Source organism: Thalassophryne amazonica, chromosome 20, assembly GCF_902500255.1.
Source record: "Thalassophryne amazonica chromosome 20, fThaAma1.1, whole genome shotgun sequence".
In the NCBI taxonomy this organism is placed as follows: Eukaryota; Metazoa; Chordata; class Actinopteri; order Batrachoidiformes; family Batrachoididae; genus Thalassophryne; species Thalassophryne amazonica.
The window spans coordinates 31,517,656-31,543,654 of NC_047122.1; the positions used below are offsets into that span (position 1 = coordinate 31,517,656).

General features: G+C 40.8%; 1 protein-coding gene and 1 long non-coding RNA gene across 2 annotated transcripts in view; one reads left to right on the top strand and one right to left on the bottom strand.

Annotated features, from left to right (window-relative positions):
• LOC117501975 (prolyl endopeptidase-like) overlaps nucleotides 1-2,930 on the bottom strand; it is a 23,406-nt gene extending 20,476 nt beyond the window's left edge. The window contains exon 1 of the mRNA XM_034160951.1: nucleotides 2,800-2,930. Coding sequence (XP_034016842.1) covers nucleotides 2,800-2,841 — 42 coding nt within the window. The 5' untranslated portion in view covers nucleotides 2,842-2,930. The remainder of the gene's footprint in view (nucleotides 1-2,799) is intronic.
• On the top strand, nucleotides 714-25,976 carry LOC117501976. Its single transcript, XR_004558148.1, has 3 exons — nucleotides 714-796; nucleotides 13,528-13,533; nucleotides 25,964-25,976. It is a non-coding gene; the product is annotated as an uncharacterized LOC117501976 (long non-coding RNA).
• The last annotated feature ends 23 nt before the right edge of the window (nucleotides 25,977-25,999 follow it).

The window sequence follows — 25,999 nt, forward strand, 5'->3', positions numbered from 1 at the left end:
GTCGTAGGACCGCCCAAACTAGTTAAAAAATACAAATAAACATGTCTTACGTCGGAAAATAAGGTGCTGCTTTGATAAAATATGGCAAACATACAGTGTATTAGTTAATATGGCCAACTTTTGTGTTTATTATGTACTTAAACCCAACAACCCTGAATTCCATTACACATATCTCACTAAATACTGTTATTCATGTGGAAGAGATTGTTTTGCTTTACAATTTGTAGCAACAAAAAAAAAGCAAACTCATTTTCTGAAACAGTGGGTGTAATGCCTCCTGTGACACACATTGTGCGTCGATGCCGAAACAGTACACATGATACTCTTGTTTCGGGTGTCTGAGTCAGAATTTCTGCGTGTCAAGAAGGCAGCTCCTTTCCTATGCTGCTTCTGCAGAGTTTGTGTTTTAATTGTCATTTGTTTGTCTGACTGCAGCAGGATTAAAGAAATTCTAACAGGCGTCATTGAGGTATGTCGAATGGGCCAAGGAAGAACCCCTTATATTTGCATGGATCAGGATAGATTTTCTTTAATGTTACAAGACGGAGCACATCACTGACATTTTCAGTAACATCTCCAATGCTGTTCCATAGATCTTTATGGCAGAAATTAAACTGAGCCATATTTATAATGGCATCTATGAACGTGGAGCAGAGGAGGATGTGAATACATGAAAAAAGATCAAATCTCAGCTCGTGCCTTCCATCTGCCTTGTGACAAACTGTAGTTGACATTTCACATCTTCCTTTGATGAAAATACTTCTCTGTGCCACTGTACCATGAAGCTGTCATGGCTGTCTTGGTAGCTTCCCTCACTTGTCTCCTTGCACAGTCACCCCTCAGTTTTTTCATAAGTCCCTACTCCAGACAAGGGTTGTCATGGTACTCAAATTTCAAACTCAATGCCGAAGCCCAGGAGAATTTTCGATACCACAGAGCGATTCAATACTTATCATGCAACATAATTACATCACTTTTCACACTAATTATGCAGAACGTAATCCACAGTGACTGTTTAACTTTAAAGAAACAAATTATTCTGAAATATAACTTGTAATACCTGATGTTATCTGTTTCCTATTCATATATTTTATGAGTCATTTCTGATTCTTCTGCAAGAGGTTGTTATTTCTTCCATGCAGTAGCTGACCTTTCGTGATATCACAGTACCAATTTAAATAAAATACAATTCGTTATAGGCTTCATGACACAATTATCACATTTCACAATGCACTGTTACACCTCTACAAATGACTATCTAATTTAACATTTTTTTAGTAGTATCTGAATATCTTTCTTTTCACAAGTTAGTAATGAATGTAAATGATACATTCTGTGTTATATATAATTGCACCAGTAGAAGAATCCGGTATAAAACTTGGGGCAAATCAGCAAATGGAGCCATATACAGAGATTTCACATGACACCACTATTCATAGCAGAGCTGCACGGTGCCATGATGGATCCCATCAGTAATTACAAATCAGTGTGATCAGACCAAAGAATTGAGCAAGAAAAGGACAAATGGATAGCTAACATCTCTCATACTAATCTCCCAAAAACAAAAAGTGTGCGGTGTTCATTTCATAACTGTTAAGCTTACTGAAATGCTTACAAATTCTACAACTCAAGTCTTGAGAGAAGCCTCTCCCATTCTCATTGAATGATTCTTATAAAAAAAATCTAATTAAATTGATATAAAATGAAAAAAAAAATCCCCTACACTCACACTAAAGTTTATAAGAAGAAAAATATGACTTATGATCATTGTTAGTTAGCTGCTTTGTGCTAACCGCTGATGAACACGTTTAGTATGTTGTACAAATTGTACAAGTTCAATAAAGCCCCTTTATCAATCAATCAATCATAAACAATATTTACATCTTAATGGTGTCTGCAGGAGGGCGTGCGTGTATGTGTACATGAGCTTTTGACAAGAGCAGAAGTTCGCGTTGAGTTAGTGGAAGTTAGCGTGCATGCTGACAACCGCAAAATGCATGTGAAAATCCTTCCAGAGGTGTTATCAGGTTACAAAAACAGCATTTTCAGTTTTAGAAATGTTTATTTCTCGCTAGCTTTTACATAATGTAAAAGAAAGGTGTTGTATTTAGCCAAAAACAAAGCGAAGTTAGCAGCTAGCAGCACCAGGAAGTGATGTCACCACACTAACGTACGCGAGAGCATATCATAAAAATAGGAACAGAATGTGAATGTGACTTTTTAAAATAGGTCAAGGTTAGCCATCTTTGAACTTATCCAAGGTCTGTGTCCCTGTGAATTTGAAGACTCTGAGAGTAATAGGACTGGACTTATGCTGAGAACGGACAGATGGACATAAAGTCTTTGCAATACCTGATGACCATATTTGATCGTATATGAAGAAACTCCATATAAAAATGTTTACAATTCTGAAATTGTTAATGTGATTTTTTTTTTTTGTGATTTTTTGCAGCTTTATAATGCTTCTTTGTGTGGCAACAACCTGCAATTTCTATCAAGGACCACTAAAATATCTGCTTGCTGAACTGGGCAGCAGACTTGCAGGACTCCAGGCTTGACGGAGGTATGTCTTATCAGGGTGCCATTCTACTTAAAAATACAACTGCTTGATAAATTTACATCGTTTTAAAAGGGGAAAAATACTGTCGGTATACAACCTGTCTTTACTGCCTCTTCCAAAACTGGCTTTTCCCGTTTTTGTGTGTGTACCGGCGAAGAATTTCAGAGAAGTTAAAAAAAAATTGACAGAGAAAAAAAGGAAGTTAAAAAAAAAAAAACACGGCAAATATTGACACTAACCTGACTCTCATCTCTTCGTGCAGACGGATACGTAAAAGCCATGAGTGAAAATATATTTTTCTGACTTTTTTTTTTCTTTCTAAACACCGCAAATCAATGATACTGTCACGTTTCTAAAAGTGAAAGTAAAACCTTTTCTTTTCCACAATCCACTTCCTGTATGACCGGAAATGATGTCATTCATTTGAAGCTACAGAATTACAGAATAATTTACTGTCAAGAAAAAATATACATCATGAAACTTGACATCAAAACAGTGAAGATAAAAAAAGACAAAACAGTCCGCAATATTATGCATTTATTTACAGTATTTGTTTGTTTGTCTGTACTATAAGTGTCTGCTTTGCAACATTTAGAATATAAATAAATAAGGAATAAAGGGTATGTTATGTTGCCGGGTTATCTCCCATATATTATTATTGCACAGAAGGCTATGTTGTGCAACACAGTGGATTAGTGGTTAGCACTGTTGCCTCACAGCAAGAAGGTCATGGGTTTAATTCCCAATTGTAGCCTTTCTGTGTGGAGTTTGCATGTTCTCCTCATGTTTGCATGGGTTTCTTCCCACTGCTCCGGCTTCCTCCACATCCAGAGACATGCAGGTTAGGTGGATTGAAAACTTTAAATTGTCCATGGGTGTGAAATGTGAATGTGTTTGTCTATATGTGTCCCTGCGACAGACTGGCGTCTTGTCCAGGGTGTACCCCGCCTCATGCCCTTTGACTGCTGGGATAGGCTCCAGCACCCCATGGCCCTTAACTGGAGTAAGCGGTTGAAGATGGGTGAGTGAGAATACTGTGGTTTAGGTGATTTTCGTGAACATAAGAACTTGCAATTGTCATGGAAGCTTTTGTAATGCTTTCATTTTTTCCAAACTGCACATTGAAATGTTAGTTTGAAATAAGAGCTAATGGTATAATTGTTTATACCCTAAAGATGTGATGATTTATGTTGGCAACCCAAACAATTTGCCCAAGCATAATACAAACTGAAGTGGAAATTGTATTTCTCGGCGGGGGAATATATGAAGAACATATGGAATATGGAAAGGGCTGAACTGTAACACATGTATTAAAAAATACATAATACTTTTACAGAACAACTTGCAAATTTTGTTGTAATTACCAAAAAAAAAAGAAGAAATTTACACCAGTACATCTAACAGCATTGTTTTGCAAAATTAAAGTTATCATGCTGTTTTTTTTTTTTTTTTTTTTAAGTAATGATTTTTCTATTTAATGAGATTTTGTTGTGCTGCTCACATTTTGCTCAGGACCACCACAGGAGCTTTGGTATGGGATCCACATGTTGATCTAGCTTTCTTAACATAACTCTCTCATCTCATCTTCAAATGCTTATCCGCAACCGGGTTGGCAACAGCTCCAGCAGGGGATACCAAACTTCCCTCTCCCAGGCCAAGGACCTTGAACCTGGGATATTTTGCTTACTGTTGCAACACTGTGCTATCACACAATAGGAACTACTCTGAAAACATCATGAGCTGTTTATCATATTGCCATGTTAGCATATATTTTAATGCATTTGTATGTTAAAATAATGACTTCTGAAAAAAAAATGTTAGAACTGAGTTGTCTCTCTCTCTCTAGATAGATAGATAGATAGATAGATAGATAGATAGATAGATAGATAGATAGATAGATAGATAGATAGATAGATAGATAGATAGATAGATAGATAGATAGATAGATAGATAGATAGATAGATAGATAGATAGATAGATAGATAGATAGATAGATAGATAGATAGATAGATAGATAGATAGATAGATAGATAGATAGATAGATAGATAGATAGATAGATAGATAGATAGATAGATAGATAGATAGATAGATAGATAGATAGATAGATAGATAGATAGATAGATAGATAGATAGATAGATAGATAGATAGATAGATAGATAGATAGATAGATAGATAGATAGATAGATAGATAGATAGATAGATAGATAGATAGATAGATAGATAGATAGATAGATAGATAGATAGATAGATAGATAGATAGATAGATAGATAGATAGATAGATAGATAGATAGATAGATAGATAGATAGATAGATAGATAGATAGATAGATAGATAGATAGATAGATAGATAGATAGATAGATAGATAGATAGATAGATAGATAGATAGATAGATAGATAGATAGATAGATAGATAGATAGATAGATAGATAGATAGATAGATAGATAGATAGATAGATAGATAGATAGATAGATAGATAGATAGATAGATAGATAGATAGATAGATAGATAGATAGATAGATAGATAGATAGATAGATAGATAGATAGATAGATAGATAGATAGATAGATAGATAGATAGATAGATAGATAGATAGATAGATAGATAGATAGATAGATAGATAGATAGATAGATAGATAGATAGATAGATAGATAGATAGATAGATAGATAGATAGATAGATAGATAGATAGATAGATAGATAGATAGATAGATAGATAGATAGATAGATAGATAGATAGATAGATAGATAGATAGATAGATAGATAGATAGATAGATAGATAGATAGATAGATAGATAGATAGATAGATAGATAGATAGATAGATAGATAGATAGATAGATAGATAGATAGATAGATAGATAGATAGATAGATAGATAGATAGATAGATAGATAGATAGATAGATAGATAGATAGATAGATAGATAGATAGATAGATAGATAGATAGATAGATAGATAGATAGATAGATAGATAGATAGATAGATAGATAGATAGATAGATAGATAGATAGATAGATAGATAGATAGATAGATAGATAGATAGATAGATAGATAGATAGATAGATAGATAGATAGATAGATAGATAGATAGATAGATAGATAGATAGATAGATAGATAGATAGATAGATAGATAGATAGATAGATAGATAGATAGATAGATAGATAGATAGATAGATAGATAGATAGATAGATAGATAGATAGATAGATAGATAGATAGATAGATAGATAGATAGATAGATAGATAGATAGATAGATAGATAGATAGATAGATAGATAGATAGATAGATAGATAGATAGATAGATAGATAGATAGATAGATAGATAGATAGATAGATAGATAGATAGATAGATAGATAGATAGATAGATAGATAGATAGATAGATAGATAGATAGATAGATAGATAGATAGATAGATAGATAGATAGATAGATAGATAGATAGATAGATAGATAGATAGATAGATAGATAGATAGATAGATAGATAGATAGATAGATAGATAGATAGATAGATAGATAGATAGATAGATAGATAGATAGATAGATAGATAGATAGATAGATAGATAGATAGATAGATAGATAGATAGATAGATAGATAGATAGATAGATAGATAGATAGATAGATAGATAGATAGATAGATAGATAGATAGATAGATAGATAGATAGATAGATAGATAGATAGATAGATAGATAGATAGATAGATAGATAGATAGATAGATAGATAGATAGATAGATAGATAGATAGATAGATAGATAGATAGATAGATAGATAGATAGATAGATAGATAGATAGATAGATAGATAGATAGATAGATAGATAGATAGATAGATAGATAGATAGATAGATAGATAGATAGATAGATAGATAGATAGATAGATAGATAGATAGATAGATAGATAGATAGATAGATAGATAGATAGATAGATAGATAGATAGATAGATAGATAGATAGATAGATAGATAGATAGATAGATAGATAGATAGATAGATAGATAGATAGATAGATAGATAGATAGATAGATAGATAGATAGATAGATAGATAGATAGATAGATAGATAGATAGATAGATAGATAGATAGATAGATAGATAGATAGATAGATGGCTCTGCTTATTTTTGTGATGTACCCAGCTCTAAAGAGACTCGAATATAAGCAACAAGTTGCTGAGACTGTACCCGACCTGGATTAGTGCCGTGAAGATGGAGGGAGGGGTAGCAGGCAACGTACACAGAGAGAAAGAACAAAAACAGAGTTTCAGACGTGTAATCTGTCTAATCCACAAAGCCGTGAAAACGACTGGGGAGAAAAGGGGGGAGGAAAGAAGGGGAAGGACAGCGACAGGGAGTTAGAAAGAGGGCTAATTTCAGACTAATTTAGCTAAGGTGATTAAGTGAGACTGGCTTGATGAGAAAATAAGCTCTTAGAAGACCTCTCGATCATGTGTTCATGTATTTACTTCTCAATATTTATTTTGAAAACAGACACTGGAATCAGAGAAACCTAAGAATAAGATCTCCAAGATCTGGAGTTAGCCTGTTGATGGAAATGGAACAATTTCTCCATGGAACCTCACTGAAATTATATAATAGGTTGAGCCAAGGAATAACCATGTGGAAGGTTCAGTTCAATTTATACAGCACCAAGTTACAGCAAAAGGCAACCCTAGGCCTTTCACACGGGTAACATCTAACCTTACCCACCTCTGGAGCAAGCACATTAGTAACAGTGGTCCAGACAGAAACTCCCTCAGGTGTTATATAAAACAAATAATGAATGTTTCTGAGTTCAATGGAACAAATATTTCATGAGGTGAAAGATGACGATTCAACGATGCTCGTCAAATGGTACGTTCTGTCTTTCACCTCATGAAATATTCGTTCCATTGAACTCAGAAAAATTCATTATTTTTTTATATAACAGCGAAAATAGATTCTTGTCATGTGATATTTTATTAATTTTTAAACAACAGAAAAGAGACTTACATTTTGGTGTGCATCACTGGTGCTTTGACATTGACAGTCCAACACGAACTTTAAATAGGAGTCCAAACTTGTTCTCAGTCAACTTGCAACACACAATCCTGATGATGTAGTCCGTGATGTCATGCAGTGACTTTGTGTAAAGACTGCTGTCTGCATTTTCCTAACTCCAGCGAAAAATTGCGTCCCAAATTTTTCCAGCTTTTTCCAACTTCATCCTCTTAATCCTAACAGCTCTTCATGCCTCCAGACAGCTTACGTCGTAGTGAATTTGTTAGTTAGTTAGAGTTAGAAGAATTAGCACCGTCAGTTAGCTCCTTCAAATCGTCGTCCACCAACAAAACAATCTCTGCCATGTTTAACTAAACACTGCCCCCTCATGGTGTGTGTGGGCTTTGGTCACAGCGTGCTATGTACAAAATGTATGGAACCAAATTTGCACAGTAAATGGAAACACATTTGCACACTAAATGCAATGCAACACAAATGGGACGAATAATCCATGTCACGTGACATACAATGAACAAATCAAATGACAAGGATCCATTCAGCCATTATATAAAGGAAGATAACTCAAGCAGACCAGACTCAGTGTGGTGACCATCTGATGTCCATAAATGATCAAAGAAAATATAGAGTGTGGAATACGTCATTTGAATTGCATTTCAATCTAACTAGTTGTACTTAATCGGAGTAAGTGGGTATAGAAGGGCGCGGGTACACGTCACTTTCAGTGAAGTGGCGATCCGAAGGTGAGAATTACTTCCAAGACTGACCGCTCATATTTCCAAAACGTATCGTTGCTCTGGTTAGTGTTGTGGTTCTGGCCTTGCTTACCAGCACAGGTGCTTCACTCCCACCTAGTTTTCTTGTTTAAAAGCTGTTTGTCAATCGGTCATTCATTCATGTGTCTCTTGTTTCTCTTGACGCCACTCCATAGTGTATCCTTCCCTGATCTTCAGTTTGTCATCTCTCATTTTTGGTCAGTTTGTTGGCATTGGCGTTTGTGTTTGTTGTGTTTGTCCGTTGGCATTTGTATATATTCTGGTCTGATTTATCTTCCTGTTGTCATCATGCCACAACTGTTTCCCTGCCATCCATGGATCGGTCCACTCCACTTGCACCAGTCTGCTGATCTGATTGGCCTCAATGATCCACGTTTTTTCATCGTCTGCCTGTTGTTTTTTTCTGTAGTGTTGACAAATCATTTTCCACTTGCTGAGCATGTGTTGGGTATCTTGCATCTACATTCAGCTACTAGTAAACCTATGACACAGTACGTCAAAATAAATTTATGGCAACCATCAGTCTCCGAAGACAGTCAGCTGACTCGAAATGATTATATAATACGAATACCTGGCTAACCTGAAGTTTATATCTTACTACAGTGTATGTATACATGTATGTGACATCACAAAACCCACACATGTACACACATACACTACCCCCAACACACCCAAATACAAATCATGTCCATACACACTTACAATCCATAGGGTGAGTGTTTTATATCCACTTTAGCAAGGTTTGTGATTGCTCAGTTACTGTCCATACCCTCATATGACTGCAAGTCAAATCTGGGAGCACAAATTAGGCACTAATGTTTTCAAATTCCTTGTTAATCTACTTTAGTGGTGGAGGGGGTGCATTTGGTGCCAACTGTTTTAAGTTAATGCAACAATGAATCATTGCTTTAGTGATTACTTTACAACAGAACTGCCCCACGTGTTTAATTGGCATTAAAATCTGAGGAGGAGCCTTAATCTTTGAGGCCGTTGGCGATGAAAATGGACCAGGCCAAGCCATGGGCAGATGGGCCATTATGGAAGAAGATATTTGGGCCCCCAGACGGCCTGAACCATCTATGAGCCTTCTAGCAACCTGACTGGCTGAGTGCCAACAGCGGCTGGCTTAGGCCTGCCCTTCATGGCGTTCCGTGCAGATGGAGCATAATTGGCTGGTGAGACCCAGGTAGTTTGGCAATCTGTGGAGACAGAGAAATTAGATTAGCCATGTCAGATTACAGAAGAACAGAGTCAGACGATGTCTTCTGACAGGCGTGTGGCTCCAGACTCACCCACTGAGAGAGGAGAGGAACTGAGGAGGGAGGAGCAGACAGGGCTGATCAGGGCCGGCCCCGGCTATGATGGGCCCAAAGCGAGATTGACACCCCCCCCCCCCCCCCCCACCACCACCACCACACACACACACACACACACACACTTTTTTCTCCATTGACTTAAACAGGCAAATTTTCAGCCATTAAATATGCCACACACTTTTTTTATTGCGTTTGTAATTTTTAAGTGACCATTCGGGTGTGCATTATTATTATTATTATTATTATTATTATTATTATTATTATTATTATTAGTATTATTGTTATTATTATTATTATGTCATATATATTTTACTTAAAAGGCTAGTTGGCTTAAAAACGTTGTGAGATAACCATCATAAATAGTGTTTGGGACATATTTCACGAAGAAAGGAAAAGAAGTAAAATTATGTATCACCACAAGAGTTCCCAACTCCACCATTACCAAGGTCATATTAAGAAAAGTCATATTGCTGTCATGATTCAGCCCATTCTGGGCTCTTGTTATGATCTGGACTCATGTTTGTGTCTGTCTTCGATCCTCTGTCTTTAATTTTCTGTTTGCTACTATATTGAGGTCACTGGTTTTGTTTTCTGTTTATCATGTATTTTCTGTTCATCATTCTTTAGTCATGAGTCAGGTTCTGTTCTAGTTTGTGTCCAGCCTTTGTTATTCTATTGTGGATTCATGAGTGGGATCACCTGTTTTGGTTTTCATCATATGTTGAATTATCAGTTTATTTTACTGTTGCCTCTTGTAAGGTCCATTCTGGTTTAATTTGAGCTTTTATTTCTGTTGTTGATTTCTTTTCTGTACTTACATTTGTTTTCTGGTTAATTCTTTATTTTTTCATGTTAGGTCTTTAATTTATTTGAACTTGGGTTTTGTTCACTAGTGGGTTTTGACATTTTGTTTAGATCACGGTGGTTTTAGGTTCACCTTTGAGTTGGGCCCTGTTCACTTTGCTTTTGTCTTACTGCACTCTCTTGACTAGTGTTCAGGGTTGGGTGTGGATGTGTTTTGTCCTCTCTGCTTGCCACACCCCCTTCCAGATTGTTCTTCAGCACCTGTGTCTTGTTCCCTAATTACCACTGGTTCTATATAAGTCCTTTGTGTTTGCCACCTCACTGCCAGTTTGTTGAATTTCCACATTTACTTACCAGCCTTCCATGAGTCTTGTTCTTTTGTGTGCCCGTGTATTGGCCTCACCTTGTTTTTTTGACCTCGCATTAGTCTCAGCCTTTACAACCCCTGGCAAAAATTATGGAATCACCAGCCTCGGAGGATGTTCATTCATTTGTTTAATTTTGTAGAAAAAAAGCAGATCACAGACATGACACAAAACTAAAGTCATTTCAAATGGCAACTTTCTGGCTTTAAGAAACACTATAAGAAATCAAGAAAAAAAGATTGTGGCAGTCAGTAACGGTTACTTTTTTAGACCAAGCAGAGGAAAAAAATATGGACTCACTCAATTCTGAGGAATAAATTATGGAATCACCCTGTAAATTTTCATCCCCAAAACTAACACCTGCATCAAATCACATCTGCTTGTTAGTCTGCATCTAAAAAGGAGTGATCACACCTTGGAGAGCTGTTGCACCAAGTGGACTGACATGAATCATGGCTCCAACACAAGAGATGTCAGTTGAAACAAAGGAGAGGATTATCAAACTCTTAAAAGAGGGTAAATCATCACGCAATGTTGCAAAAGATGTTGGTTGTTCACAGTCAGCTGTGTCTAAACTCTGGACCAAATACAAACAACATGGGAAGGTTGTTAAAGGCAAACATACTGGTAGACCAAGGAAGACATCAAAGCGTCAAGACAGAAAACTTAAAGCAATATGTCTCAAAAATCGAAAATGCACAACAAAACAAATGAGGAACGAATGGGAGGAAACTGGAGTCAACGTCTGTGACCGAACTGTAAGAAACCGCCTAAAGGAAATGGGATTTACATACAGCAAAGCTAAACGAAAGCCATCATTAACACCTAAACAGAAAAAAACAAGGTTACAATGGGCTAAAGAAAAGCAATCGTGGACTGTGGATGACTGGATGAAAGTCATATTCAGTGATGAATCTCGAATCTGCATTGGGCAAGGTGATGATGCTGGAACTTTTGTTTGGTGCCGATCCAATGAGATTTATAAAGATGACTGCCTGAAGACAACATGTAAATTTCCACAGTCATTGATGATATGGGGCTGCATGTCATGTAAAGGCACTGGGGAGATGGCTGTCATTACATCATCAATAAATGCACAAGTTTACGTTGATATTTTGGACACTTTTCTGATGTTTAAGGATGCTGAAATCATTTTTCAAGAAGATAATGCATCTTGCCATAGAGCAAAAACTGTGAAAACATTCCTTGCAAAAAGACACATAGGGTCAATGTCAATGAGCAGATGTGATTTGATGCAGGTGTTAGTTTGGGGGATGAAAATTTACAGGGTGATTCCATAATTTATTCCTCAGAATTGAGTGAGTCCATATTTTTTTCCTCTGCTTGGTCTAAAAAAGTAACCGTTACTGACTGCCACAATCTTTTTTTCTTGATTTCTTATAGTGTTTCTTAAAGCCAGAAAGTTGCCATTTGAACTGACTTTAGTTTTGTGTCATGTCTGTGATCTGCTTTTTTTCTACAAAATTAAACAACAGAATGAACATCCTCTGAGGCCGGTGATTCCATAATTTTTGCCAGGGGTTGTAATCTTTGTGACTGTGGTCCCAGCTCTCTTTAGGTCATTAACCAGGTCCTCCTGTGTAGTTCTGAGCTTTCTCAGAATCATCCTTACCCCACAAAGTGAATTTTGCATGGAATCCCAGACCGAGGGAGATTGACAGTCATCTTGTGTTTCTTCCACTTTCTTTTTTTTTTTTCCCCCTGTCTGCATATATCGTAATGGTAAATGCCACACTGGCAGAACCATTTATGAAAATTAATACGCATAGAACTAATTCTCCCTGCAGCGACTCGCATGGCTGAAATAATTATAGACAAAAAAGCAGCTGAGACATTCAAGAAAGTTCCCCTGTCAAACAACACCGTGGCCCATCGGATTGATGATATGGCTCTTGATATTGCGGGACAAGTCATGGACAAAATAAAACGAACCGGTCAGTTCGCTTTGCAGCTGGATGAAATGACAGATGTGAGTGGAGAAGTGCAGCTCCTGGCCTTCGTTCGTTACAAAGATGTGTCAGACATAAACGAGCATATTTTGTTTTGCAAAAGACTGCCAGGAAAGACAACCGGGGAGAAAATGTTTCAGGTTATTGACAGTTTTGTCAAAGAGCACAATATACAGTGGAAACAATGCAGCCACATCTGTACTGATGGCGCGGCTGCAATGACTGGGAGCGTGAAGGGACTATTCAGACAAGTGAAAAAGGTAAACCCCAACATTAAATGGATGCATTGTATTATCCACTGCGAAGCACTGGCTAGTAAGAGAATGAGCCCCGATCTAAATGCTGTTATGGATGACGCTGTGAAGATGATCAACTTCATCCAATCCCGGCCACTAAATCACAGACTGTTCGAAGCACTTTGCCACGAGAGCGGCGCGCAACACGACCAGCTACTGCTTCACACAGACGTCCGCTGGCTGTCTTGTGGGAAAACGCTACTGAGGCTTTATGAACTTCGCAGTGAAGTTTTTTGCATTTTTGAAGGAGCAGCTGCATCCTCTTGCTGTGGTGTTTGAGGATGCCAGTTGGGTGGCACATCTGGCATATCTCGCTGATGTGTTTACCAAACTCAACGAGCTCAACCTCTCACTCCAGGGCAAGGAGTCACACGTCCTGAGGATGTACGAGAAAGTGGAAGGGTTCACATAAAAGCTCAATCTGTGGCAAAGGAAATGTGAGGAGGGTGATGTGAGCCATTTCCCATTACTTCATGCACATCTTGCCACTACTGATGTCACCAGGGCTCCAGTGGTAAAACTGGTGGAAGAACATCTATCCAAACTCAACTCAGACTTTAACCAATACTTTCAGGATATTGATAAAAAGTCAGAAAGCCTGGATTGGGTGAGGGACCATTCACCCCAACTGAGAGCCGCATCAAGCTTCCCGCAAGGCTGCAGGAGCAGCTGCCTGATGTGTCCTCTGACCAGGGCCTGAAAGTGGCACACAGAGAAAAGACACTGACACAGTTTTGGTGTAATGTGGAGAAGGAATATCCTGAATTGGGAAAACATGCACTGATTGAACTTTTATCTTTTGGGTCAACATATATGTGTGAGGTGACCTTCTCAGCTCTGACACATAAAAACAAATAAGAGGAACAGGCTGGATGTGGAGAACAGCCTGCTAGCAGCTGTTTCCACATTGTCCCCAGATCTAACAAAGCTGATGAAAGACAAGCAAGCTCAAGTGTCTCACTAAAGACCAGATTATACTACAGTAGTGAGTATTCTGATGAAGGTTTTGTTTCAGATATTAACTATTAAAAAGCCTGTTTATGGAGGACTGTTTATGAAGGAGACCCCAGTTTTGTGATGAATGTTACATGAGTTATGTTAATGTATTCTTTAAAAACAGAGAAATGAGTTATGTTAATGTATTCTTAAAAAAAGAGAAATCTTTCTTGTTTAAGTTAGGTATAACAAAAGAAAGGTTATTTTGATTTAGTATTTATAATATTTTTGTTAATTATTTATATTCCAAGAAAAAAATCTTTATTCTTATGTTGAATTAAGGTTAAAAAGAGAGAGAGAAAGCCTGAGAATTTTATGTTAAAGTTAAGGAGATTAAATAAAATGATTTTCATGTAATAACCACTGTGTTGTGCTCTACTTTTGGAGAATCATCAACGCATATGTGTGAGGGGGTACTCGTGGTATGACAAGAAGGCTCAGGGGGTACTCAGGCCAAAAAAGGTTGGGAAACACTGCTGTAGTCCATCCCAGCCTTGTGCCGGTCTACAGTTTTGTCCCTGGTGTCCTTACACAGCTCTTTGGTCTTGGCTTGGTGGACAGGTTGGAGTGTCATTGATTGATTGTGTGTGTGAACAGGTGTTTTTTATACAGGTAACAAGTTCAAACAGGTGCAATTAATATAGGTAAAGAGTGCAGAATAAGAGGGCTTCTTAAAGAAAAATTAACTGTTGGGAAGGTTTCGTGACACGGACCTACAACAGGGGGCGCTAAGGAACGGACAATGGATAAGCCAACGAGTAACAATTTAATGTTGTGAAAACACACAACGGAATACAGACAGAAATATGGATTGCCAATAATACACCAGGTGACGTGTGGGCAGGCTCGAAGATAGAAGACCTCTGGCGAGAGAAGAGCTGATTCCCACACAGCTTCCACCACCAACGGGCCTGAAGAACACCGGAGCCGCCAAGTCCCGAATCCCCAGGTGGCCTCTGCCTTCGGCTGTCGACCCTGGTACTGCTGGCAGAGAATAGAGAAAGTCCAGGTGAGTGTGAGTCCGCACACTCAGTAGTCCACTCACAGTTAATGTTCTTTTATGGGGGGAGCACCTCCACCTCCAATCACACACTCGTGCAGCTCCTGTTTAACCACTTATCTGAGATGGAGTGTGATGCGAAGTCGTCGCGGTCACGCCTTTACGCCCGCTCCGATAGGGACAACACAGGGCAAACGGCTGCAAAGAAGAGTTCAGTTGTAGCAGAGAAATTACAATAGAGACAGATTACCTCTTGGTTGCTGATTTCTCGGCGGGAGGTGGAGTTGCAGTCCGGCTTTTATGGTGATGTGGACTTTCTCTATTCTCTGCCAGCAGTACCAGGGTCGACAGTCGAAGGCAGAGGCCACCTGGGGACTCGGGACTTGGCGGCTCCGGTGTTCTTCAGGCCCGTTGGTGGTGGAAGCTGTGTGGGAATCAGCTCTTCTCTCGCCAGAGGTCTTCTATCTTCGAGCCTGCCCACACGTCACCTGGTGTATTATTGGCAATCCATATTTCTGTCTGTATTCCCTTGTGTGTTTTCACAACATTAAATTGTTACTCGTTGGCTTATCCATTGTCTGTTCCTTAGCGCCCCCTGTTGTGGGTCCATGTCACGACACCTTCCCAACAGGATTTCTCGGCCAATCGTCATGGATCCTGAGGGGCGTCAACCAGAGCTTGAACGGCCAATGGAAGGGCAAGAGGCGCAGGCGTCAGCGGGAGGCGTGTTGAGTGATCTGCAGCATATTCTAACCGCTTTCACGGCTCGGTTGGATTTGGTGACCGAGCAGAATGTACTCCTTACTCGGAGGATGGAGGCTCTCACCGCCAGGGTGGAAGCGCGCGATCAGGGCGCTGCTGCAGTCCCTCCTCTTGCTGGTCCTGGGCCCGACACAGACATTCCACTGGTCGTTCAACGACCCCCCCCACCGTCCCCTGAAGCATACATAAGCCCTCCGGAGCCGTACGGAGGTTGTGTCGAGACGTGCGCAGACTTCCTCATGCAGTGTTCGCTCGTTTTTGCACAGCGTCCAATTATGTACGCATCAGACGCTAGGGTGGCTTATGTGATCAATTTGCTTTGAGGGAAGGCACGCGCCTGGACTACGGCGCTCTGGGAGCAGAACTCACGGCTCCTAACGTCTTACGCTGGGTTTGTGCGGGAGTTCAAACAGGTTTTTGATCATCCCAACAGAGGCGAGACTGCTTCGAGCGTGCTACTGTCAATGAGACAGGGGCGCCGGAGTGCAGCTGAGTATGCAGTCGACTTCCGCATCACGGCAGCGAGGTCCGGCTGGAATAACGTTGCGCTCCGCGCCGCCTTCATAAACGGACTGTCTCCGGTCCTGAAGGAGCATCTGCTGGCTAAGGAGGAACCGCGGGATTTTGATGGGCTTGTCGATTTGGTTATACGCTTAGACAACCATTTGGATGAACACCGTCGGGAGCAGGCCGGGGGGCGTGGCCGGGCATGAGCCATCCCTCTCCCTTCCGGTTCCGAAAGGGTGCCGTCGTCCCCACGCTTTACTGCCAGAGAGCTCCGTGTGGCAACAGCTCCCCCTGCTGACGAAGCTATGGACACGAGCAGGGCCAAAGTGAAAGCAAAGATCAGACAAAGGAGGCTGGCCCGCGGGGAGTGTTTTTTCTGTGGCTCTTGTGAGCACATGCAAAAAGACTGCCCCAAACGGTCAAACTACAAACGCCTGTCCTTAGAAACTGGGCTAAGGGTGGGCCATAACACACACGCGAGGAAGCCCCGCAAATCTGCACGAATCCCAGTAACGATCCTGAGTGGGGATTTAACCCTTCACGCCCCAGCACTGGTAGACACGGGGTCGGAAGGGAATCTGCTGGATAGCAGATGGGCAAGGGAAGTAGGGCTCCCCCTGGTGGCTCTGCCGTCTCCATTGCAGGTGTGGGCACTAGATGGCACCCTACTTCCATTAATCACACATCAGACACAGCCCGTGACCTTGGTTGTGTCTGGGAATCACAGAGAGGAGATCATGTTTCATGTAACACCTTCTACCTGCCGAGTGATTTTGGGGTTCCCATGGATGGTGAAGCACAATCCCCGGATTGATTGGCCGTCTGGGGTTGTGACGCAGTGGAGCGAAACCTGCCACCGGGAGTATTTAGGATCCTCGGTTCCACCCAGCATGACGGCTAATGAGGAGGTCAAAGTCCCCCCCAATCTGTCGGCGGTGCCAAAGGAGTACCACGATCTTGCTGACGTCTTCAGCAAAGATCTGGCACGCACTCTCTCAACTATGACGTGGGCAATCGGGAACTCCTCGCAGTGAAGGAGGCTCTTGAAGAGTGGAGACACCTGTTGGAGGGAGCGACATTGCCCTTCGCGGTTTTCACGGACCATCGGAACCTGGAGTACATCCGGACCGCCAAGCGGCTGAACCCCAGGCAAGCCCGCTGGTCTCTGTTCTTCGGGCGCTTTGACTTCCAGATCACATACCGCCCCGGGACTAAGAACCAATGATCGGATGCGCTGTCCCGGGTGCACGAAGAGGAAGCCAAGGCTGAGCTGTCGGACCCAACCGAGACCATCATCCCCGAGTCCACTGTCGTGGCCACCCTCACCTGGGACATGGAGAAGACCGTCCGGGAGGCCCTGGCAAGGAACCCGGACCTGGGGACAGGCCCTAAGAACAGGTTGTACATCCCACCAGAAGCCAGAGCTGCCGTCTTGGACTTCTGTCATGGGTCCAAGCTCTCCTGTCATCCCGGAGTGCATAGGACCGTGGCAGTTGTCCAGCAGTGCCTCTGGTGGGCATCCCTGGAAGCCGACGTCCGGAACTACGTCCAGGCCTGTACCTCCTGTGCCAGGGGCAAGGCAGACCATAGGAGGACCACGGGCCTCCTCCAGCCCCTGCCAGTGCCTCATCGCCCCTGGTCCCACATCAGCCTGGACTTCATCACGGGCCTACCGCCGTCCCAGGGCAACACCGCCATCCTCACGATAGTGGACCGGTTCTCCAAGGCGGCCCACTTCGTGGCCCTCCCAAAGCTCCCGACGGCCCTGGAGACGGCAGACCTCCTGGTCCACCACGTCGTGCGTCTGCATGGGATACCATCGGACATCGTATCGGATCGTGGTCCCCAGTTCTCCTCGCAGGTCTGGAGGAGTTTCTGTAGGGAGCTGGGGGCCACCACTGGCTTTTATGGTGATGTGGATGATGAGTGACAGCTGGTGCTGGTGATGAGTGACAGCTGTCACTCTCTGTTGCTCCGACGCCCTCTCGTGCTTGAAGCCCGCACTTCAAGCAGGGCGCCATCTGGTGGTAGTGGGCCAGCAGTACCTCCTCTTCAGCGGCCCACATAACATTAACAGGTCTGTGAGAGACAGAATTCTTGCTGGTTGGTAGGGGATCAAATACTTTTTTGCAGTAGTAACATAAATAAAATAAAAAAAATCATACATTGTGATTTCCGGATTTTTTTTTTTTTTTTAGATTATGTCTCTCACAGTGGACATGCACCTAAGATGAAAATTTCAGACCCCTCCATGATTTCTAAGTGGGAGAACTTGCAAAATCGCAGGGCGTTCAAATACTTATTTTCCTCACTGTATATAAAGGTGTTTTCCCGCTCAAAATTAACAGTGCTTCACGGATCTCATTTTCCCGACATGGCAAGTTCATTTTCAGGCACATTTAGAATGAAATCAACATATTTCAGTGATATTCCTTTGGCATCAGAAGTGTTTTTCTGTTTGACTGTTAAGATAAATGACCCCCGCTTCTCTAAATCTGTGCACGTTCCTCCTCACCATGTCCTCTGTGGTGTCTGAGTGAACAGACAGCTCAGAAGCAGAGCAGCATTGAAATGCTGTGGCAGTTGGCCAGTTACTTGCTTATTTAGGCCAGTGACACCAAATGTAGTGGAAGATGTGGGGTACTCAAAGATACAGTAATTGCTGGGCAAATGTTTAGCATACAAGGTTATTCCTCCTTTTCGGCAATTGTATTCCTGATCTTTGCAACCTACCCTGAATGCACACATGGTGATTGCCCTGTTTCAGTTTACGAGTGAAGTGCTCGGTTTTGAACTTAGAATGCAGTTGTTCTCCAAAAATACAAGGGTGGCAGCGGTCTGGAGGAGGGCTTTTTCCTCAAACCAAACCCTCTTACTGTCTGCACTGGGACATACCTTCTCTCCAGAAGCCACTTGACCACCTGAGACAGAGTTTGAGAGCAGGGAGATTGTGGCTTTCTTATGAGCTTCTTTAGGGCTGCATGTGGTTTTCAAATCTGAAAGCACTTGATGGATTCTACTGTTCCATGCACCTTGGCATCTTGGTAAATGGTAAATGGACTGCATTTATATGGCGCTTGTCCATCTGCATCAGACGGTCAAATAATTTAAAAATAATGCCTCACATTCACCCTGATGTGAGGGTGCTGCCATACAAGGCGTTCACTACACTCCCAAGCAAACTAGGTGCAACACGCCCAAAGATGTTGCAACAAAGGGTGATGACCCAAGGCGATAACTTTCATCGGCCATGTCCATGAAGGTCTTGTCAGTGTGGAGTGGGGCATGAGTCTGCAGCAATGTCACCCAGATGTTTATGTACCCCCCCCTTTGCACTTCTCACACCCTGAGTGACCTGTGTGTCCTTTGATACACTTCAAATATGCTTGGGCATGGAGCATTGCAAACCATGGTGCACAGTTGAAGTGTCATGGGGATTCCTTCAGACATGAACCCCTTCTCCAAGTGACAAACCTCTTCCACAAAACCCTCCGTGTATGTGCCGAGTGATGGTGTCACATTACCACAAAAAAGTACAATCGCAAAAGGCTGATGCTTGGGAAGCTTCTGGATTACTACAAGGATGGGCCAGAATTGTGTTGAAGAACTTTTAAAAACTGACAAACCAGCTAGATTTGCTTGCATCCAGGGTAAACTTCATCAATTCCACAATTGCAAAGTAGTGGTATGTGCCACCAGCCTTCTCTTTGACAGCCAGTGACTGACTGAGCAGTTTTCAGAAGTCTTCTAGTATCAGCTGGCAGTGTGATAATTTGTTTTTTTGCACTGTGTGTGTGATGTTTTCCTCCAATCCCCCAAGTTGCCAAATTACTTCACAAATTGTGTCCTTCTTCTTCACTCCTACTTTCCAAGCTATCATCAGAATCAGACATTTCAAACAAAGCCTGTAGTAGGTTTTCCGGCTGTCTTACATTGCTGGAAGGGTTTCATAAATAAACGTAATTGCTGGTGAAACCACCTTGTGGAATTCATGGTTGACTGAACTGTCAATTTTACTTTCAGATGTGCTTTTTTGTCTTCTTTCATCCTTTTAATCAGACATGAGTGAAGGATTGATGTAGACAGTAATCCAAGAGCTCTTACTTTGTCAGGATAATTAACTGTAGGCAAAAAAGATGAATGAACAAATACAAGGTTTTAAAAGAAGCTAAATATGGAATATTTAGTTGTAGTCTTACACACCTCTCTGTAGCTTCTCTCCCCCTGCCATCCCCCCAGTACCCCATCCCCGTAGAGACGGTGCCTGCTCCCAGACCACCAACAACCAGTAAAAATCTATTTAAGCATAAAAATTCAAAAAGAAAAAATAATATAGCACCTTCAACTGCACCACAGACTAAAACAGTTAAATGTGGTCTATTAAACATTAGGTCTCTCTCTTCTAAGTCTCTGCTAGTAAATGATATAATGATTGATCAACATATTGATTTATTCTGCCTTACAGAACCCTGGTTACAGCAGGATGAATATGTTAGTTTAAATGAGTCAACACCCCCGAGTCATACTAACTGCCAGAACGCTCGTAGCACGGGCCAAGGGGGAGGATTAGCAGCAATCTTCCACTGCAGCTTATTAATTAATCAAAAACCCAGACAGAGCTTTAATTCATTTAAAAGCTTGACTCTTAGTCTTGTCCATCCAAATTGGAAGTCCCAAAAACCAGTTTTATTTGTTGTTATCTATCGTCCACCTGGTCGTTACTGTGAGTTTCTCTGTGAATTTTCAGACCTTTTGTCTGACTTAGTGCTTAGCTCAGATGAGATAATTATAGTGGGCGATTTTAACACCCACATAGATGCTGAGAGTGACAGCCTCAACACTGCATTTAATCTATTATTAGACTCAATTGGCTTTGCTCAAAATGTAAATGAGCCCACCCACCACTTTAATCATACTTTAGATCTTGTTTTGACTTATGGTATGGAAATTGAAGACTTAACAGTATTCCCTGAAAACCCCCTTCTGTCTGATCATTTCTTAATAACATTTACATTTACTTTAATGGACTACCCAGCAGTGGGGAATAAGTTTCATTACAGTAGAAGTCTTTCGGAAAGCGCTGTAACTAGGTTTAAGGATATGATTCCTTCTTTGTTATGTTCTCCAATGGCAAATACCAACACAGTGCAGAGTAGCTACCTAAACTCTGTGAGTGAGATAGATTATCTCGTCAATAGTTTTACATCCTCATTGAGCACAACTTTGGATGCTGTAGCTCCTCTGAAAAAGAGAGCCTTAAATCAGAAGTGCCTGACTCCGTGGTTTAACCCACAAACTCGCATCTTAAAGCAGATAACCCGTAAGCTGGAGAGGAAATGGCATCTCACTAATTTAGAAGATCTTCACTTAGCCTGGAAAAAGAGTCTGTTGCTCTATAAAAAAAAGCCCTCCGTAAAGCTAGGGCATCTTACTACTCATCACTAATTGAAGAAAATAAGAACAACCCCAGGTTTCTTTTCAGCACTGTAGCCAGGCTGACAAAGAGTCAGAGCTCTATTGAGCCGAGTATTCCTTTAACTTTAACTAGTAATGACTTCATGAAAAAATTACTCATAACCATCCCAAAGACATATCGTTATCTTTGGCTGCTTTCAGTAATGCTGTTATTTGGTTCGACTCTTTCTCGCCGATTGTTCTGTCTGAGTTATTTTCATTAGTCACTTCCTCCAAACCATCAACATGTCTATTAGACCCCATTCCTACCAGGCTGCTCAAGGAAGCCCTACCATTAATTAATGCTTCAATCTTAAATATGATCAAACTATCTTTAATAGTTGGCTATGTACCACAGGCTTTTAAGGTGGCAGTAATTAAACCATTACTTAAAAAGCCATCACTTGACCCAGCTATCTTAGCTAATTATAGGCCAATCTCCAACCTTCCTTTTCTCTCAAAAATTCTTGAAAGGGTAGTTGTAAAACAGCTAACTGATCATCTGCAGAAGAATGGTCTATTTGAAGAGTTTCAGTCAGGTTTCAGAATTCATCATAGTACAGAAACAGCATTAGTGAAGGTTACAAATGATCTTCTTATGGCCTCAGACAGTGGACTCATCTCTGTGCTTGTCCTGTTAGACCTCAGTGCTGCTTTTGATACTGTTGACCATAAAATTTTATTACAGAGATTAGAGCATGCCATAGGTATTAAAGGCACTGTGCTGAGGTGGTTTGAATCATATTTATCTAATAGATTACAATTTGTTCATGTAAATGGGGAGTCTTCTTCACAGACTAAGGTTAATTATGGAGTTCCACAAGGTTCTGTGCTAGGACCAATTTTATTTACTTTATACATGCTTCCCTTAGGCAGTATTATTAGAAAGCATTGCTTAAATTTTCATTGTTATGCAGATGATACCCAGCTTTATCTATCCATGAAGCCAGAGGACACACACCAATTAGTTAAACTGCAGGAATGTCTTACAGACATAAAGACATGGATGACCTCTAATTTCCTGATTTTAAATTCAGATAAAACTGAAGTTATTGTACTTGGCCCCACAAATCTTAGAAACATGGTGTCTAACCAGATCCTTACTCTGGATGGCATTACCCTGACCTCTAGTAATACTGTGAGAAATCTCGGAGTCATTTTTGATCAGGATATGTCCTTCAATGCGCATATTAAGCAAATATGTAGGACTGCTTTTTTTACATTTGCGCAATATCTCTAAAATTAGAAAGGTCTTGTCTCAGAGTGATGGTAAAAAACTAATTCATGCATTTATTTCCTCTAAGCTGGACTATTGTAATTCATTATTATCAGGGTGTCCTAAAAGTTCCCTGAAAAGCCTTCAGTTAATTCAAAATGCTGCAGCTAGAGTACTGACGGAGACTAGAAGGAGAGAGCGTATTTCACCCATATTGGCCTCTCTTCATTGGCTTCCTGTTAATTCTAGAATAGAATTTAAAATTCTTCTTCTTACTTATAAGGTTTTGAATAATCAGGTCCCAGCTTATCTTAGGGACCTCTTAGTACCATATCACCCCAATAGAGCGTTTCGTTCTCAGACTGCAGGCTTACTTGTAGTCCCTAGGGTTTGTAAGATGGGAGGCAGAGCCTTCAGCTTTCAGGCTCCTCTCCTGTGGAACCAGCTCCCAATTCGGATCAGGGAGACAGACACCCTCTCTACTTTTAAGATTAGGCTTAAAACTTTCCTTTTTGCTAACGCTTATAGTTAGGGCTGGATCAGGTGACCCTGAACCATCCCTTAGTTATGCTGCTATAGACTTAGACTGCTGGGGGGTTCCCATGATGCATTGAGTGTTTCTTTCTCCTTTTGCTCTGTATGCACCACTCTGCATTTAATCATTAGTGATTGTTCTCTGCTCCCCTCCACAGCATGTCTTTTTCCTGATTCTCTCCCCTCAGCCCCAACCAGTCCCAGCAGAAGACTGCCCCTCCCTGAGCCTGGTTCTGCTGGAGGGTTCTTCCTGTTAAAAGGGAGTTTTTCCTTCCCACTGTCGCCAAGTGCTTGCTCACAGGGGGTCGTTTTGACCGTTGGAGTTTTTCTGTAATTATTGTATGGCTTTTGCCTTACAATTAAAGTTCTCCATCTCTGGATTATGCTTTATTCTGGACTAATATGACCCTCAACATGCTTTTCTTTCTACAATCAACACCTCCAATTCAAAGGTAAGCTGTACATTTTCCTCTTTTTTTTTACTTTATGTTGTAAAGTTGCAGACTTTTTGGATCCATTTTTACTCAATCAATCAGCGTGCGCACTTCAAAAACTGTTATAAGATGATGGCAGACAAAGGAGTAAAAGCAGAAAAGTGTCAAATCACAGCCTTTTGTCCAGGCTGCAGGTCCGAGGCTGAACACGGTGTGAAAAAAAATGCTCTGGGGGTTTAATGGAAATACATTACGATCGGACGTGACATTTTATCTGATGTGAGCGAAAATCCGTTGTACAAAATCTGTTATACACAGTGTTTATTATATTGAAAACTATGCAAACACTTTGGGACTTTTTTTGAACAGTGACTGCAAATATCTGTTTTATACGATGATGGTTTAGGTGAGTTTTACTGTACACGGGACTGAACAATAAATTTACCCCTCAAAGCTTTGATAATGATGTGTTGTGAAAGTGTCGTGACACGGACCCACAACAGGGGGCGTTAATGAACGGACAATGGATAAGCCAAAAAGTAACAATTTAATGTTGTGAATCACACAACGACGTACAGACAATAACAATATAGTGACTGTCAATCATACACCAGGTGACGTGTGGGCAGGCTCGACAATAGAAGACGCCTGGCGAGAGAGAAGCCGGATCCACACAGCTTCCACCACCAACGGAGCTGAAGAACACCGGAGCCGCCAAGCCCTGCGCCCCAGGTGGCCGCTGTCTTCAGCAGTCAGACCCGGTACTGATTGGTAGCTGATTTCTCGGCAGGGAGGTGGAGTTGCAGTCCGGCCTTTATGGTGGTGGTGATGAGTAGTGGATGAGTGACAGCTGGTATGGATGATGAGTGACAGCTGTCACTCCTGGTCGCTCCGACGCCCTCTCGTGCTTGAAGCCCGCACTTCAAGCAGGGCGCCATCTTGTGGTGGTGGGCCAGCAGTACCTCCTCTTCAGCGGCCCACACTACATGATGTCCGCTTCCATCCCACACAGCTGACTTTATTTTCCCAAATTTTTCTTCTGTTCAGATCTAAAGGGAATCTGTACATCTTGAAGCCCCTGTTTTGTCTATTTGTGCACCCAAATGCACAGCAACCCTGCATTTTCATTGAATAAATAAATAAAATATCTGGATTTACATGCAGACAGATTAACAGCGAATGCTATTTTGGAACCAAGATGGCACCATATGTTCCAAAATATGTTTCGGACTTTATTTACATCAATTACAACCAACCACTAACCATGAGTGAAAAAAAAAGTTTTTGTGTTATCATTCATATTCTCTTAAAAATGGCTAAAAAAAACAAAAAAAAAAAAATTCTGCCAGGGTATGTAAACTTTTGAGCACAACTGTACATGAATCCATCATTCACAGTGCACTTACCTTATCCATCACCTCAACCACCTACATCATCTCATACCCCATCACTTCTCCACTCCACAACAAATCAGCTTTCTTAGCCCCAGAGCTTTACAAGGATGCTACAGTGCATCCAGAAAGTATTTGAAGCGCTTCGCTTTTTCCACAGTCTCATTTCAAAATGGATGAAATTTATTTTTTCCTTAAAATTCTACATGCAATACCCCATAATGACAATGTGATAAAAGTTTCTTTTGAGATGTTTGCAAATTTATTTAAAAAAAAAACTAGGAATTTAAAAAAAAATAGAGATTATTTAAAAATTGTACATAATTTGTTCAACAAACTGCACTTTTCAGGGTTTTTCTTCTTTTTGCTTTCAGCATTATTTTTTTTAGGTGTTCAGTATTTGAATAGTGTTGGGGTTAGAATAGGAAATGACAAAGCAAAGTTTATTTAATGGCTCTGTTGAAATTGTAAGATGTGTTGTCAGTAAGGAACTCCATTGCAAAAGTATTTAAGAAAATGACAGGCTGATATTATCTGATAAACACATATTATAGTCACGTTATTTGTTTGCAGAAATGTTTTAAGAGGCTAAATTCAAAGCCAGCTACATGCTAACCCAGCTA